This window comes from Empidonax traillii, unplaced genomic scaffold (genome assembly GCF_003031625.1).
Source record: "Empidonax traillii isolate 1590-97213 ecotype Southwest subspecies unplaced genomic scaffold, ASM303162v1 scaffold863:size338993, whole genome shotgun sequence".
In the NCBI taxonomy this organism is placed as follows: Eukaryota; Metazoa; Chordata; class Aves; order Passeriformes; family Tyrannidae; genus Empidonax; species Empidonax traillii.
Window position 1 is genome coordinate 6,051 of NW_020956056.1, and position 16,841 is coordinate 22,891.

General features: G+C 49.4%; 1 protein-coding gene across 1 annotated transcript; it reads right to left on the reverse strand.

The window, feature by feature from the left end:
• Positions 1–6,442: 6,442 nt before the first annotated feature.
• LOC114067120 (insulin receptor-like) lies at positions 6,443–15,286 on the reverse strand (the record flags this gene model as incomplete). Its single annotated transcript, XM_027902347.1, has 2 exons — positions 15,212–15,286; positions 6,443–7,054 (listed from the first exon to the last, which is right to left on the reverse strand). A coding segment is annotated over exon 2 (601 nt), but the record flags the coding sequence as incomplete, so codon positions are not given.
• Between the last annotated feature and the right edge of the window lie 1,555 nt (positions 15,287–16,841).

A 16,841-nucleotide genomic window follows, 5' to 3' on the forward strand; every position in this document is an offset into this window, starting at 1 on the left:
CGGGCCATACAAGCTGCCTAATTCCTTATCTCCCAGCACCAAAGCACCCCCAACATCCAGCAGGATTTGCTGGGGAGGAAACACCTCCACCTCCCTGAGCAAACACCTCACACCAGGTGAACCATTTCCTGCTCTGCCATTCATTCAGGCATTAACACACATTTAACTGCCGCTCAGAATTATTACTTTATTATTGTTTTCACGTTTCTCTGACTCCCTACTTCCACGGCATCTTCCCGTGCCTGCCAAGCGTGCTCGGTCTCCTGGACTTTATCTCCCAAGGGGCAGTGCAGGTTCCCTTGTTTAAGCAAATAAGGCGGCTTGGAACCGCTCTTGGAGCGGGATAAGTAAGTGCTGTACCTGGAGCACACTTGGCACAGCACCCCTGGGACTCACAAGGGCTGACGTCACCGCTGAGGATCCAGCAGGGGTTTAAAAACATCTCAAGTAACGTCAGGGCTGAGCCACTGCACGTGAAGCCCTAAACTCCCCTCAGCCTCCTCAAGGGCCCAGACTCAAACAACAAGTGTTCTGGACACAGGGCTGAGGGTGGATGAATTAAAACAGCAGGTCAGAACAGAGCAGATGAAAACTTTTTCAATTTTCGCTGCAAAATACCTCGTTCTCCTTTCAAACTCCTCAAAAACCTTTTGCCTCGGCAAGACCTCTGCACAGAAATTAAGACACCTAAACTATGTGGAGGAATTATCTGTTTTTAATGTGTATCGACTGTCAGATGAGTGATTTTCCTATGATGTTATTTTTCCAGAGTTCTAAAGGTGAAAAGGATCAGACAGGTGTTTCTGTTTGAAGGGCTGGTTGGGGATTGGGACAGGAGAAGAAAACCTTCACTCCCAAGCAAAGGTGTAGCAGTGAAGAACCTGGAGAAACATCAGAGACCACGGGAGCTGCATGGGAGGGGATTTCTCAGTGAGCTGCAACCTTTTTTGTATCGAAATCCTCCAGTCTTGTGTCACCCTAGGGTGGTGGAGAAAAGCTGCCCCTTCACAAGTCTTGTTTGGTGTTTCTAAAGTGGAATATGGAGGGGCTGTTTCCACCCCTTTTCCCTCCACTTCTGGGCTGTATCCCACCCCCAAGCACCATAAATCCCTCTACTGGTCTTAATAAACTCAAGTGAATTAGTTTAGGGTGTCTCAGTGTGGGTGAACATCCCAACAGCCCCAACCATGGGCCCTCAATTAAGCTGTTCCTTGGCAGGGGTCAGCACAGACACCCTGGTGAGATTATCCGGTGTCAACTTCCATCTGGCATTTGTCAGGGCTAGGAGAGGGGAAAAAAAAAAAAAAGGCAGCTCTTATCAGATCTCCAAATAAAAGCAGCACTTCCACTTCGTTGTAGTAGCAACTGGAAAAATTTCCTTTGTGTTTGAAGCTTTAAAAATATCTTGCCCTTGGGGGCTGGCTGAGCCCGCTCGGTGCTTCGAGCCCCCTTTTCCCATCCAGAGGTAATAAACCCAAAGCTGATGGTTACAGACATTCCCAGCACATAAAAATTACAGGAAGCTGTTGCTAAGTAATATTTCTACCTAAGTAAACACCACAAAAACGTTTCCCACACACACCTCTGAACTTTGTTATTCCAACCTGCCTTGAAGATGGTTCAGGGCTGCAGAGTTTCTGCTGGCGCTGCTCTCTCTGCAAGTGAGATTTCACAGCAGTTGAAAGACATTTCAGGCTGAGCAATCTCTCCCTCAGTGCTTTGTGCAACTCAGTTCCTCACCTTGTCCCCTGTCTGTCCCAGAATTTTCCCTGGGTAAATCACAGGAAAATTAAAGAGAGATTCTGTTGTGTCCCTTAGTCTCCATTACACCTGCTTTCCCAACATCACAGAAAAAAAAATATCATGGAATATCCTGAGCTGGAAGAGATCCACAAAGGTCAGAGTCCAACTCCTGCTTTGCCCCCAGAATCACAGCCCAAACTCTGGACAAACATTATTGTTTCTGCACAGAATCTTTCTTTAGCAGCTCCTCTGCATGTCAATTATTCCAGACTGTCATCCCTTCCATCTGCTGTTTTATCTCCTCTTCAATGGGCCCTAATTGTTCCACATACTTTCCACAAATTTAGTATTCTGCCACAACTTCCAAATTGCACTAATTGAGAGGCAACTTTTGTTTTTAACCCACAAAAGCAAGATAATAAACGAAAGAAAAGAGTCCATTGACAGACCTGGAACGGCCCACACGCTCAGGAACTCAAATTTCCCGGTAACGAGAAATCCCGAGACCAAGAACGGATTCCTGCAAAGGTTTCATTCAGGATGAACAGAACTGGAATTTCATCATATCCTCTAAAGAATGAAGAACTATAGAATGAATAGAATTTCATAGGCTGGATGTCAGGGAGAAATTCACTTTTTAGTTTAAAACCATTCCCCTTTTCCCTATCACTATCTGGCCCTATAAAAAAAAAAAAAATATTTCAGATATCCATCCTTCTATTCCAGGAATGTGGCCCTTCAGTATCCACCAAGGGACTGCCTGAGATTGCAGATGATTTTCCTGGTAACTTTCATCTGGCCATTCTACTTCTCCTTCCTATTACCTTACTCCACTTCCAGATGACCCAAAATGCAATAAAAAGCTGAACTCGCCTTTCTAATTACACCGACAAACCCAGCAAACTGCTCCAAGTTCTGTGTGGACAGAGCAGCCTGAATGAGGAGGGAATTGGCAGGAAATCCTATTTCAGAGGGAATTGTTCCTTCCTCAAGTGGAGTGACAGACATATAGGGGAAAAAAAAAAAAAAAAGTGGAAAAAATGCAAAATATGAAAATCATGTTTGGCAGATCCAGACTGAGGTCTAGGACGTGGCATTTCCAGCATTTTTGTTGTCTGCATTCTTCAGCAAAGACTCTCTCTGCAGCAACGTGCTGCTCAGAACCAAAAAAGAGTGTTTTTATGGCAATAAAAGTAAGAACATATGGGGGGAAAAAAAAAAACGTTAAAAATGTGAGCGGAGAGGTACAAAACCCCCAGAGCAGGAACAGCACTTGGCTGCCATAAACAGCATCAGGCTAGATCCAAATTCCAACCAGACTACACATTTCCCTCCCTTCCTACCCAAAATATAACATGAGTTGGCCTCAACTGAACCGACTTGCTTTTCACACCAACACAAGAGATTTAGGGGGAGTAAAATAATAATAATAAAAAAAAAAGCAAATAAAACCCTGAGGAAGCACATCCTGACAGCTCCCAATCCACAGCGGATCCACCTACACAGCCCTGCTCTCAGACACAGATTCCTCAACATTGGAACTGGTTTTTCAAAGGGTGCAGCTGCCCACAAGTGATTTCAGTTCCTCCCCGCTGGTTTCGTCCCGAACCTTCTCTCCAAGGCCTGGAAGGAGATCCTTTACTTTGTTGTCTCCAATGTGTTATCAACAAGGGAAAAAAAACCCAAAATTTCCAGGCTGGAATTGGAGCTGCAAGGATGATTCAGAGCCTTGGAGAGGATTCTGTGCTGTAACTCAGAGTCAATCCTGGAGTTAACCGGGATCTTTGTGCTGATTAAATAAAATATCCCTGTCCCCAAGTGCTGCATCCACACATTTTCTGAGCACTTCCAAGGACGGTGGCTCCACCACTGCTCTGGTCAGCCAGGTCCAATGCTTTCCAGCCCTATCCATGAAAAAATATTCCCTAATATCCAACCTAAAACCTGCCCTCTGGCAACCTGAGGCCGTTTCCTCTCATCCTGTCACTTGTTACCTGGGAAAAGTCCAATCCCCCAACCTGGCTACACCCTCCTGGCAGGGAGTTAATTTTCTGTGACACCTTTCAGCCTTCCCCACACGTGCTCTCCCAAACTTCTTGCCCATCTGATTTTCTCCAGTGACTCTCCCAAGTCTTTCAGGCTGGAAAAGCTGCTCAGTTTGGGACTTGGCTCCGTCAATCGACACACGTTCTGTCGCATCAAAACCATCAACATTTACATCTCCTTTGGGGTTTTTTCCCCAGTCCCAGGGCAGCAGTGCTCTCCAGCAGCGCTATGGGGCTCAGACAGCAACAACTTCCCATCCTGAGATGCAAAATAAAAAATAGGAAAACTGGAGATTCTGCACCAAAACAAAGCAGGGGCACAAATAACCTGCCTCAAAACAAACACACAGGGCCAAACTTCCCTATGAAAATGATCCTGAAATTGCTGAGTTTAGAAAAAGAAGAGAAAAAATAAAAGAGAACACACTTAAAACCAGAGAGGCAGGAGAATTCAGGCCTGTTTCAGCTGCTGAAGATTCCCAGATAAGCTGCAAAAACGCAGAGGGAAAGATTTCACGCCGTGAATACCCCCGGTACTGGGAGCTGCTGTGAGGCTCTCCGGGCTAAGGAAAGCCAAAATGCAATTCACACAAGCTCTTAATAATCTTGACACAACAATTACACATGCTAAGGATACATTATGGGCTGGCAGGAGAACAGAGGACGCAGCGATTCCACCGGCAGGTTCGCTAAATAAACGTCCCTTAATCTCCACCAGCGTGTGCTCAGAGCCTAAAGGCTCCTCACAAAACGGCCTGGAAGGTCCAAAGGACCACTCAGGTCGTCAAAATAACTCCAGAAATACACAGGGAAGGTGTCCCAAGGCACAGGATGACCCACACACATCCCCCCCGGTGCTGGAAACACCAGCTACCAAAAAATTCAAAGTAACAAATCCTGAGGTTCAAAACCAAAGATAAGCCCGGCTCGTTAAGTGGTTTGGGAAATGCAGCCCAAATATGCGGGAGCACTGATTGTCCACGGCTTCTGCGAGGGAAATCAGATGGGACCATCCGTGTACGGTGACTTTTGGAACCGTCTTCCAGTTTAAATCTCAATTTCTGGGTCAAACAGACGTAGCAAGCGAGCTCAGTCACTGTTGGTCCTCCAACAAACTCAGTGAACGTTTACCAGAGGGCTGAGGAGCTGAGATTCCTGTCCCAGTGGTGGAACATCACATTCCTACAGGTTTCATGGATGCAGGCAGTTGTATAAAGGAGAGAAACAATACATTCCCGTCTGCTGCAGCCCAGAAAAAATTCCCAGGAATGAGGGACACCACTGAAAAAGTGTCACTTGGACCTTTAACCTCATGAAACAGCAGAAAGCAGAACAAATTAAATGCATAAGAAACTACATTTCAGTGCTGATATAACTGTACCCCCCAAAGTTTATAAATAGGATTCCTTTTTTTTTTTTTTCTCATTTTAAAAAAAGGAACACACGTACACACTTGCATCTTCTTGCTCCTACCCTGTTATTCTGGCCACAAAAAATAACCACTTTCTTTAAAAGGAAGCTGGACAATTTTGGGGTGAGGAGCAGCGGAGGGGAAACCACATTAATTGCATTAGTTTGTGCACACTGGGAGGAATTCCTCCTGAAATTTGGCACTCAGCACTCAAGAGCTGCCCTTTAAAGCTTGGCAAGAAATTCTCCCCAGCCCACAGGTTTCCTAATTTCGTCTCAGGACACACTGGTTCATTGGGATGCTCGGCCTCCAGAAAGGCAGACAAACCCTCAATGTGTCAGTCTCACCTCAGTTCACTTCTGCTCCCCGTCAAGTCAGATTTGACATGAATCAAGAGTAAATATATAATTAAAGCTAAACTTAAGGTCAGGTCCAAGTTCAGTAAAAACAAATCTGCACGAAATTCAAAGCAACTCCAGCAGAGTTTGAGAATTGGAGTTCAGGGAGCTTTCTGAACACCCCTTCTCCCCTGAACCAAAACCAGACCCCATTATTTCACCCCCCACCCCAGCCAGGTCCTCTCTCCTCCTTCCCTTTTCCCCTTCAGGTCTGACTTGGCTTCCTGCTTCTCACTCTGTGCAAGCACTGCTCGATGTTTTTACAGCAGGAGGGTTTCAGGAAAAATGTTATTGCCCCTTTCCAGGGTCAGGTTTATCCCACAGAGGCTTTTCCCTGCTGTCCTGTTCCCATCTGCTGCAGCCTTTCCGTCAGTCTGGACTTTTAAATCCCCACACAAGCACCAACAGAGATATTCAGAGCACCAGCTACTATGCAAGACACCAGTTCCACTCACAGTCCACTAAAATGGGGTGTTCCAGGCAGTTCCTGACTCTCCAGAGAAACCAAAACACACATTTTGGGATCCCTCATATATGCAGGCGAAAGAACTTCTCAAACAGCCCCATCACAAAGGTCCTCTCATCACCTTCCAGTGCCAATTTTGAGCCTGGCTTTTAGGAACTTGTACTTAAGGGTAAGTAATCAACAGGTACCAACAGATCACAGAATGGTTTAGGTTGGAAGGGACCTTAGAGATCACCCAGTTCCCACCCCCTGCCACGGGCAGGGACACCTCCCACCACCCCAGGTTGCTCCAAGCCCCGTCCAACCCGGCCTTGGACACTCCAGGTGTTGGAGCATTCACAGACCCCTCTGGGCAACCTCTGCCAGTGCATCACAGGACCTGGAAGGTTCAAAACAGTGACAGCAGGCCCAGAGCTGAGCTCCAGCACCCTGCACTCACCCCTCTGGCAGCGATCGTGCGTCCAGCAGCGCTCGATGAAAATGCCGTTTATCACGGTGGGGGGGCAGTTGCTCTTCCCTTTCACGGTCCCAGGGCAAACATCTCCACACTCCTCCTTGTCATCCTTGTTGGCCACGATGTAATTGTCCTCTACAGAGTCCAGAATCCTCGACCAGTCGATGGTGGACAGGTAACACAGCTCGTTGTTCTTCTCGATCCTCACGGCGCCCCGGGTGATGTTCATGAGGTTGTAGAGCCCGATCTCCTTCAGGTGAACCATCTCGAAAATCACCAGGGCGTAGTTAAAGAACAGGTGAGTCCCCCTGATCACGGTGAGGTTGGGGAACAGGCCCTTCAAACTCTCCAGGCCGTACACACGGAAGAGCAGCAAGTAGTCCGTGATCATGGTCAGCTTGGGAAAGCTGAGCTCGCGGAAATCCTCCGGCTTGGTTTTAAACATCAGCAGGATCTGCAAGTGGCCCTCGATCACGGTGCAGTTCTCCAGCATGCTGAGCCGGGTCAGGTTGTTGCGGATGTCCATGCTCCTGCAAACTGGGAGGCAAAGGACAACCTTATTTATTTGTTTGTTTACTTATTTATTTATTTAAACAGAAGCTTAGTTGTTTTTTGAGCTTCTCAAACACAACGTTTTTTTGCCCGACTGCGCCGTAACCGGGACACGTGGCCCCCTCGGCAGAGCGGCCCTCGAGTGTTAAGAAATACACTGTGGGGAACATTCCCTGCTATTAACGGTTACAAAATAAGACTGGAAGAGCATTTCGTCATTTTTTTTTCTGCCATCTCGAGGGTCGGTCAGGCTGCTGCCCCTGTCACCGCTCGGGGGTAACACCAGACACCCCTCACAAAAGGAAGAGGCATCTGAGACAACCGGGGCTGTTTTCTTTAGGCAGCTGCCAGCGACACACCTACCCCGTGTGTCTCGGATTGTGCAATTAACGCCAGCGGATCACAGGGAGCGATTTGGAACAGCTGAAGGGAGGGGAAGACACCAAAAGAATAATGGCCAGAGGTGGCAGGGCTTGGGAAGGCAGCAGAAAAACCTGGAAATACAGCCAGGCAGGAGCACGGCCCACGCCTGTGCCCAGACTCTGCTGACAGGAGGCATTTACCACGTTAGTAATTTTTGCCCTGAGCATTCTTTTCAGATGAGGTGTTGGGGCTTTTTTTTTTTTTTTGTTATTATTTTCTCATGGGTGCAAAATCTCCCCTGCCTTGACTACCTGGGCAGTTTATTCAGCAGAACCAGTAAGCCAAAGAGCTGGCAAAAGTGAACAACTACAAATTAGAAGGTAAACAGAATAGTAGGAATCCAGGCACCAGCAGAAGGAAAAAGTTTGAATAGGGAAACATTTTTGTTAACTCTAAACACAGGTAAGTAATAAAGAAGGAAATTCAGAGCCCTGCACCAGCACAGCACAACAGAACTCCCAGAGACAACCCTTTTGAAATCAAAACTTCACAGAAACATCAGCCAGACCTTAAAATTCAAATCGAGGTGGATTCTTTATGAATTTTTCTTTTTTGAAAAGGGTTCTCCCTTTTGTCTAAAGCTTAGCCAGCACCTTCCCTCCCCACTTGAGAACAAGAAGCACAGGACCTTTTCCCTTTTTGTCACTGTATTTAAAGCTCACCAACACTAAAATCATCACATCACAGCTTCAAGAGATCACCCAGCAACAACCAGGCCTTACAGAACTGATGCAGACACAAATATTTCACTGTTAGCATTGCCTGACTCCTCCTGGTTTCACACAGCCCTCTGCTGCAGGGGTTAAAACCAAATTCTACGCAAATGTCTTCATGATTATTCAAAAATTTGTTCCACCGTAATTAAAAAAAAAAAAAAAAATTCAATTTGGCAACACCAATATGGGATCTGAAGCAACGCTCTTGCCCAATGGGACTTTTTGGCACTGTACCCACGTTGTTTCATAAATTGCTTTCTGGAAGAAAAAGTGCCTCAAAGATTAGGGATGTACTTGAAAAAGTGGGAAAGGAAGCAGCAACCTCTGCATCCCAGACTGGAAAGTAACTCCAAAGCTGTCCTGCTGCACATCCCACCCCTGGGCTAAAAGAACTGGGAGAGCAACATACCCTGAATATTTTTTTTTGCAATAAATAAGATTTGGCATTTCCAAGGAAGCAAGTGCACAACAGCACAGGGTAGTGGTTTCTTCACGAAAGGAGAAGTAACAGAAGGACAAATTAAACTCAGTGTACGAGTCACCACAACAGTAAAACTCAGGGAAATTCAAAACCCAACGTCTTGGTTCTCATTTATCAGTGGTCCTCATGACTGCTGAGCACACAGGCAGTGCTGAGGTGGTACCCAGGGCCAGCTCCTGTCTCACAGGATAAAGTCCTGCCTGTTGGAATGTGACCTTAAGGAAAAGGAAAGGGCAAAAAATACAGCTCAGCTCTCCAGACTAGGAATTACTCTGGGGAGTGAGAGCTCCAGGCTATTGCTGTGGCTCAAGGCCATGAGATGCAGATACACACTGAGCACAACTGCCTCAGTCTTTCATCCTTTTTCCTGGAATTAGGGAAGTCACCAGGAACTGGACACGAGCTGGCCCCAGACAAGCTCTTCACCCACAGCCATCCCTGCTCAGCTCCACGGAAAGAGAACCTGGAGCTCGGGTGGGAAGATCTCCAGTTTGGCACAGCCAGGGCCAGGCCCTCCTGGTGCTGTGGCTGCATCTCAGGCTGTGGAAATCTCCCTATTTTCCAGGAGCAGAGCTGAGGAACTTGGTGTGAAGGAGCTACTCTGGGTGGGAACTGCTGCATCACCTCAGGGTGGGTGCCCAGCACCAAGGGAATTTGGCAGAGGAACAGATGCACACCCAGCCAGACTTCCCAGAGAGGGTTATCATGGAATCACACAATGGTTTGGGTTGGGAGGGACCTCAAAGCCCATCCAGTCCCACCCCCTGCCATGGGCAGGGACACCTTCCACCAGCCCAGGGTGCTCCAAGCCCCATCCAGCCTGGCCTTGGACACTTCCAGGGATCCAGGGGCAGCCACAGCTTCTCTGGGCAACCTATGCCAGGGCCTGCCCACCCTCCCAGCCAGGAATTCCTTCCCAATATCCCATCTAACCCTGCCCTCTGGCAGTGTGAAGCCATTCCCCCTTGTCCTGTCCCTCCATCCCTTTTCCAAAGGTCTGCTCTGCTCCCATCAAGCCCCAGCCTGGTCTCTGCAGCCCTGGAGATCCCAGCTCTCCCCACTTCCCTAAAGACTCAAATCCAGTTAAATTCCACTGTCCATGAACCTGATCCAAATCATTCCAGGCTTCCAGAGATGACCACTAACACAGGCCATGCTGCTCCTGGCCCAAACAGCCTGAAAAGCTGCTCAAAAGATCCTCCAACCTCCTCCAAAAAATCCAACCACTTAAAACACCCACCCAGGACACAACACAAACCTCCCTCCCCTTCAGCTCTCCCCTTCCCAGCACAGATTCCCCACTGGAGGTGGCCAAAGCCTGAGAACACCCAGTATTTTGAGGAGATGTGTGAAAGAGCAAAGCTTTGCTGAAGCTGCATCTAAAAAGAGACAGGTGGGGCTTTTGAGAAGGTAAAGAATCATGTAAATCTCCCAGAGCTGGGAGTACAACATCCACAATCCATCAGCTGGTCGCGTTTTACAACTATTTTTTTTTTCATTTTTCACCCATTTCAAGCCCAAGACAGAATGCATTAGTGGCCATTGACTGGCAAACCAGGATGTCCCCTGAGTTATCCAAACTCTGCTGCTCCCAAAGCTGAGCAGCAGCAGCAGTGGGATGATGGAATGATGGTCACATCCTCTTCTCCAGCACTGGGGGTTCCACCCCAGCCCTTTAATGCAAGGATGGCAAACACTGCTGGGAGCCTGGGATGGAAACTCAGGAGGCTTTCAGAGCACATGAGAGGTTTGTTTTTGAAGCAAACAACTGAATAAAAGACTAATATGCTTATAAATCTATACAGATTAAATTGCTTTTTTTACCATTTTCCATATTGAGAGAAAAATCAGAGTTAACTATTTTTTCACCTTCTACTCCAGTTTAGTTTTTAAGTGATGAGTACCACCACAGTACACAGCTCCTGTTCTTCACCCCCTCAAGGAGAATAATAAGGGACGAAGAACATCTGAAACAAAATGCGCTTTTTGGTTGGAGGCTTCCCCATCTTTTCACGCCTCTGAATCTGCAGCAGTTTTGTATCTCCTGTTCCTGCAGTAGCTGTTTAAGTCACCCCATAAATTTATTGTTACCAAGACAACAAGAAGCAGTTCAAAGCAAAGTAATAAGCATTTTTTCCACAGCTTCCCTCAACAGTATTTCTTCTGCAGGGACAGGGGGATTAGTCAACCATTCACGATGAAGGCAAGGGAGATCTGATCCCAGAAGATGGAGAGCAGAGTTGAGCCATCAATTATAGCACAAGACAACCTGGTTTCCAAAAAACAGATAAATCAGCTTGCAGGGGAACTAAAGATCCCAAATTGATTCTCCAGTAGTAGGGCCCAAAAAGCTGCTCCTGTGCAAACTACTGGCAAAGCCTCTACTACACATAAATTCCCACAACCAGCAGCACAGCTGCCAGAGGAAGCACATCCTCCATCCCTGCTACCAAGCTACTCACAGCAACTTCAAAAAGGGAATAAATCATTGTAGACATGTTCCATCAGCACCAAGCTGAACTCCTGCTTTTTAAAAACAAACAAACAAACAAACAAATCCCAGGATGCTGAAGCCTCTCAGACAGAACTGGTTTGGTAACAACCTTCAAATCCCGAATAAAGAAACCAGATCTGATGCCAGAGGTTAAGTTTTCAAGACAGTCTAACCAGGGGAATAGGTGGAACTTAAACCTTGTTTATAGTAAATCATGTGGACACCAAACCTTAATGATTCACTGCTTCAGAGCTCTGGCCTCCAACAATACAGACCAGTGTAATCTGGCACAGAAGGCTCACAAACCATTTGAGGTAACTATTAGTTAATTCTGCTTTTTTTTTAATAGTGTTTGCTGCCTGCTGAATAAACAAATTACTGGAGAAAAATCACACTCACTTCGGTCCAGCCAAAAGCTTTGCAATTCTACACAAGGTAGTGGTATTAGGAAAGTGGGAAAAGGACTTTGGGGTGTTTCTTGGGATAACTGCTGAGACATTAAAACACCCTGTTAAGTGACAGGACAGTGGCAGGGACTGCGAGACAGTTCTACCCACTGCAGCAATAGTTTCATGAACATACAAACCACCTGACTGTGAAATACGAATTTTTAAGCTTCAGTTTTGCACCTCAGGCATTCATATCTGAGCAGAGAGCTGGATATGAACTCCAAAGTGAGCCCCTCCAAACCCCCAGCCCCTCAGGGTGCCTGTTACCTCTCCCAGCTCACACTGGCACCACTGAGTTGAGGGAAAACCTCTCCTGGAGGTCACCCAAAGCACAGATAAACTCCCAGCCTGGCCTACAAAGCCTGGTTTGGGCTATCTTTCTGCTCTACTCACTCAGCTCAAAACACAAACAGAAAGCAGGACTCATCCTGCCCCGTTTCCAGGCACAGATAACCAACCAGCAGTGAGGCGACACCATCCCAGCACCACGCAGATCACTCGGGGGGACGGCTGAAGTCGGCGTCGATGCCGACAGACCTGAGGACCCCCCCGCTTCAAAGGCAGCAGGAACGGGTCCTACACATGGCCAATACCAACATCATCTCTATTCCACCCCAAAACTGACCTCCAGAAAGCTCTGGGGTTTTACCCTGCTGGGTAAGCGCTGCCTCTCTGCAGAGCGGTGAGAGGACACACACAGGCACGGCCGGTGCTGGGTTTGGTGCAGCCCTGCCCTCCTGCACTCCCCCTTCCTCCTGCACTCCCCCTTCCTCCTGCACCCTTCTGGGAGCACAATTTCATTCTAGGCCGAGTCTCTCAACACCAAAAACTGACAGACAGGGTCGAGGTGGGACAAGGGGGCAGTTTCTTCATGAGTTCCCAAGCACATAAACACCTGTACGAGCCAGATAGATACAATAATTAAGAAGCAACCTATTTCTAAGGGTAGTACTACAGCAGTACCCAGTAAGATTTGTCCCACATGATGACTTCGAGGGAGAAATCTCAGCTAGATTCCCAACTCCCACATCAGCAGCAGGCAATGCATGTGCAGCACCCAAATTTAGGGCCAGAGTTTCGAAGCGGGGGAAGTGTACTCCAAACTCCAGTGAGTGCATTGATTAGTTTTCCATTAACCACAAAAGGAGCCCAGAGTAAGTTGTTCCATTAGTAGATGCCTAAAACTAGGTGAGGTAAATCCCACCCCAATTACCACAGCTAATGAACTGACGGGCATGAGTCATGGGGGAGATTTATTTCAAGAAATTGCATTATGTTTACACAGCGATAAAAAAAAAAAAAATATACAAACCTGTTTTTCTTCCCAAAACAAGACCTATGGATCTTCATTTTAGGCACAGGTTGGGTCTCCTTTCCTTAACTCTTTTTTTTTTTTTATACTTGTGTCAGTAACTTCTGAACTCACCAACTCCCTCCAGTCTCGTGTAAGAGGAAGAGAGCCCTCACACAGATGGGGATGGATCGAGGAGGGAAAACTCTGCATCCAGAGGATGTAAATGTGAACTTAAACCATCCCCTCCATTTGCCTCCTGAACCACCTACACATTCCACACGCTGCCTTCCCCCCAAACTGCTGCTGTCTGAAGGGAGTGACGGGAAGGGAAAAGACACGGGGCACAAGGAAAACTATGGATGGGGAGTGGAGAACAGCATTATCTCGAGGCCTGTCTGTGAGCACAGGGCTCCAAGAAAGCTGCTCTCATCAGCCCCGTTGCTCAGGGAACAATTTGTTTGCTTATGCAACTCCTGTAGGTGCATTTCCCCTCCGAGCCAGGCTGGTGCCCTCGCGGGTCTGGGTTGTTTTCCATCCCCATCGGAGAGCTCCGTGACCTAATCGTTCCCAGAAAACTGAGTCAAGCACCACAAGCAGCTGAAAACCTTTTGATTTAGGGACCTGGTGGTCTGAATTATCTGCAAAATAGTACTTGCACCGTGTGAATGATATGAAAATATTCCAGCCCAGGCTTTGCTTTGGTATCCTGTGCTTCGTTTCTCCATGCATGGAGCGATCCCACCAAGCAGTAACACAGCAAAGATTATGGAGTTAAGATCCTAAAACACATTTGCATTCCAAAAAGCAAATATGATTTAAATAAAGAACTAAATGACACGCTTCACTGTGGCAGTAATAATAACGTTTTCAAATTAGGAACTGCTGGACTCAAGCTATACGTGGATTTATTTATTATTAGTGTTATATGTCAACTGCCTTTTTCATCCCTCTGATGGCAAGGGGCAGGTTTGCCCACACCAGTGGGACTGACCCTCCCAAGGTAACACTGAACCACTGGCCTTCTTTAAGGCTTTGAACACAAAAACATGTATGAGGAAGAAACTGGGGTATTTTTGAAACGTGGAACTTGTCCTACTGCTGGAAAAAGAGGCTGTTTTGTGGATAAATCCTGCTTTATTCCCTGAATACCATTCACATCCCAAAAATGTCCATCACTGGATTGTCTATATTTGCACCGATTCTCTTGCTACCACCTTTTCCAATGGGAATGCTAACAGGCAGACTGTCCATGGCAGAGACGATCCACGGATCCAGTCAGCTGTCTTTAAATGAATATTTCCCTTTTGTTAAAAAATTGGGAAAAATTACCCCAAATTAAAGAACCTCTAATTAAAAGGATTTCCTAAGCAAGTTTATTTAACGTAACCCACCAAAACAGCTCGTAAGGCTTAACCTCGAGCCAGCCGTGGGTTTAACAAGCTTGTGACCTCCACCCCAAAATCTTTATGCCCCTGTTTTGTTTTGTTTTGTTTTTTAACAAGCCCCTGTGTAAATACAAGACCATCCCCCTCGGAGCTCTCCCCCCTTTAATACCTGGGGATTTGGCACTACTTGAACCCAAAAGTGGTTCAAGACAAAACCTCCGCGTCTGGCCACGCTAAACCCTCCTGAAACCGGAGCCGGTTCTGAGGCGGCCGAGGAGCGGAGGGGGCAGAGGGTTGGAGAGGGGACCGGAGAAGGGGATTAGAGACAGACCCGAGAAGGGACCGGGTAGGGCGACCAGGGAGGAGAGAACCGGGAAAAGGTTCGGGGAGAGAACCGGGGAGGGGAGCCGGGGAAATGGATTAGGGTGCGGGACCAGGGGAAGGGTCTGGGGAGAGGAGCGGAGAGGAGAGGCAGGGAAAGGGACTGGGGTGGGGGAGCAAGGAGAGGGGAGCCGGGGAAGGGGGCTCATGGGAAGAGGATCAGGGGCAGGAGCCCAGGGAATGAAGCGGAGAGGGGGCCGTGCCCTACCCCGCGCCTGCCCCGGGCGCGGCCCCCGGTGACCTCCGGGCCCCACCGCGGGGCCCCGCGGGCCGGGCCGGGCCCTCAGCGACCCCCGCAGCCCTTCCCGGGGGCCAACCCCGCTCCCGCCCCGGCGCCCGCCGGGCCCTCCCGAACCGGTGGGGGGGGGTGAAGGTGACCCGGGAGCGCTCCGGGGCCGCGGCCGCGCTGCCCGCGGGCCCCACGCAGGTACAAAGGGCACGGCGGGGCCCGCGCTGCCGCCGGCGCCCCCTCCCTCCCCTCCCCTCCCTTCCCCTCCCCTCCTCCCGGCCCCCACTCACTCTCTCCGCGGCCGCGGCCGCACCAGGCTCCCAGCACCACGGCCACGGCCAGCGCCGCCGCCGCCGCCGCTCTCGCTCCCATCCCCGCTCCGCCACCGCCGCCGCCGCCGCCCGGCGCGAATCAGAACCCGCGGGGCGGGCGCGGGGGCCGGGCCCGGCCGAGCATCGCCGGTGGGAGCCCCGCGGAGCCCCCCCTTTATAGCGGCCGGCCCCTCCCTGCCCGCGCTGTCGGCCCCGGCCCGGCGGCCCTTTCCAGCGCAGGCCGGGCTGGCGGCGGCGCCCCGGCCAGTAAACAAGGGGCTGCCCCCGTCAGCTGCGAGCGGAGCGGGGCGGCGGCAAGAGGCGGCGCGGAGCCCGCGGGGACGGGACGGGATGGGCCGGGGGAGGAGCGGCGGCGGCGGCGGCACCGTCAATCCATCATCCCTCCCTCTCTCCCTCCCTCCTTCATCTATCCATCCATCCATCCTTAGTCCAGTCCCTTCATCCGTCCCTCGGCCCATCCACCTGCGAGACCCGCCGAGGGGGAGCCGCTGTGGCTCCGGTGGGGTTTGAGAGAGTAAAGCGGGGCTGTTCAGCGGCAGCGGCATCACGCCCTGGTTTCGAACTGAAAGAGAGGAGGTTGAGGTTGGATATTTGGGGAAAATTGGTGCCTGTGAGGGTGGGCAGGCCCTGGCACAGGTTGCCCAGAGCAGCTTTGGCTGCCCCTGGATCCCTGGAAGTGTCCAAGGCTGGGCTGGACAGGGACTGGAGCAACCTGGGCTGGTGGAAGGTGTCCCTGCCCATGGCAGGGGGGAAGATGAGATGAGCTTTAAGGTTCCTTCCACCCTAAACCTTTCTGTGGTTGTATGATCCTATCTTGCTGCCCCTGGCTTTGCCCGTGTCTCTCCTCCTCCTCTCATAAAGCATTTGGAGAGGATGAATTGCCCCTGAGATCCCCCCGGACAGAGCTTGGGGTGAGGGCACTGCCCACGCCTCAGCACTGCTTTCAGTATGACAGATCCCAAAGACCCACTGCAGATTTCTGGTTCTTTTTCCACTGGGATTCACCATTTGGTGCCTTTTTTAATCATCTCTGTGATGTGCTCAGGCTAAGCCATGACAGCACCTCTCCTGGCAACTCCCAGTAATTTTATCTGGCTCTTGCTTTCAGCCATTTCCGCAAGACAAATGAGTTATAAACTGTTGAAACAAAGCTTTTTTTTAAAATTCAAATATGCTTGGTAAATAGACATGCTTCTTTAAAATCTTTCCCTCACCATCTTCAGCTTACAAGAGATCTCACTTTGCTCACTCAGTGGCCTTGGGGCAGGCCAGTGGTGACCAGCAGGTCGATGTGCCTCAGCTCCTGTGTCTGGACACTGAATTGCACGATGGATTTACACCCTTTTAAATAATTTGTGTTACTTCTCCACGTAAAGAATCGCTGCAGCTGTCACAGGGCTGTGACAGAGCGGGAACAGGAGGGGGACTGGGCAGTGAAATCAGGGCTCCCTTGGTGTGATTCACTCCCTGACGTGGTTTGAGGTTTCCCTGCTGGACAGGACAGGGCTGAGGGCCTGATCTGACCAGCAGGAGCAGGATGAGCTGGGGTGGTACCTGTGTGACAATAACTCCATCTCGGCATTCGCAG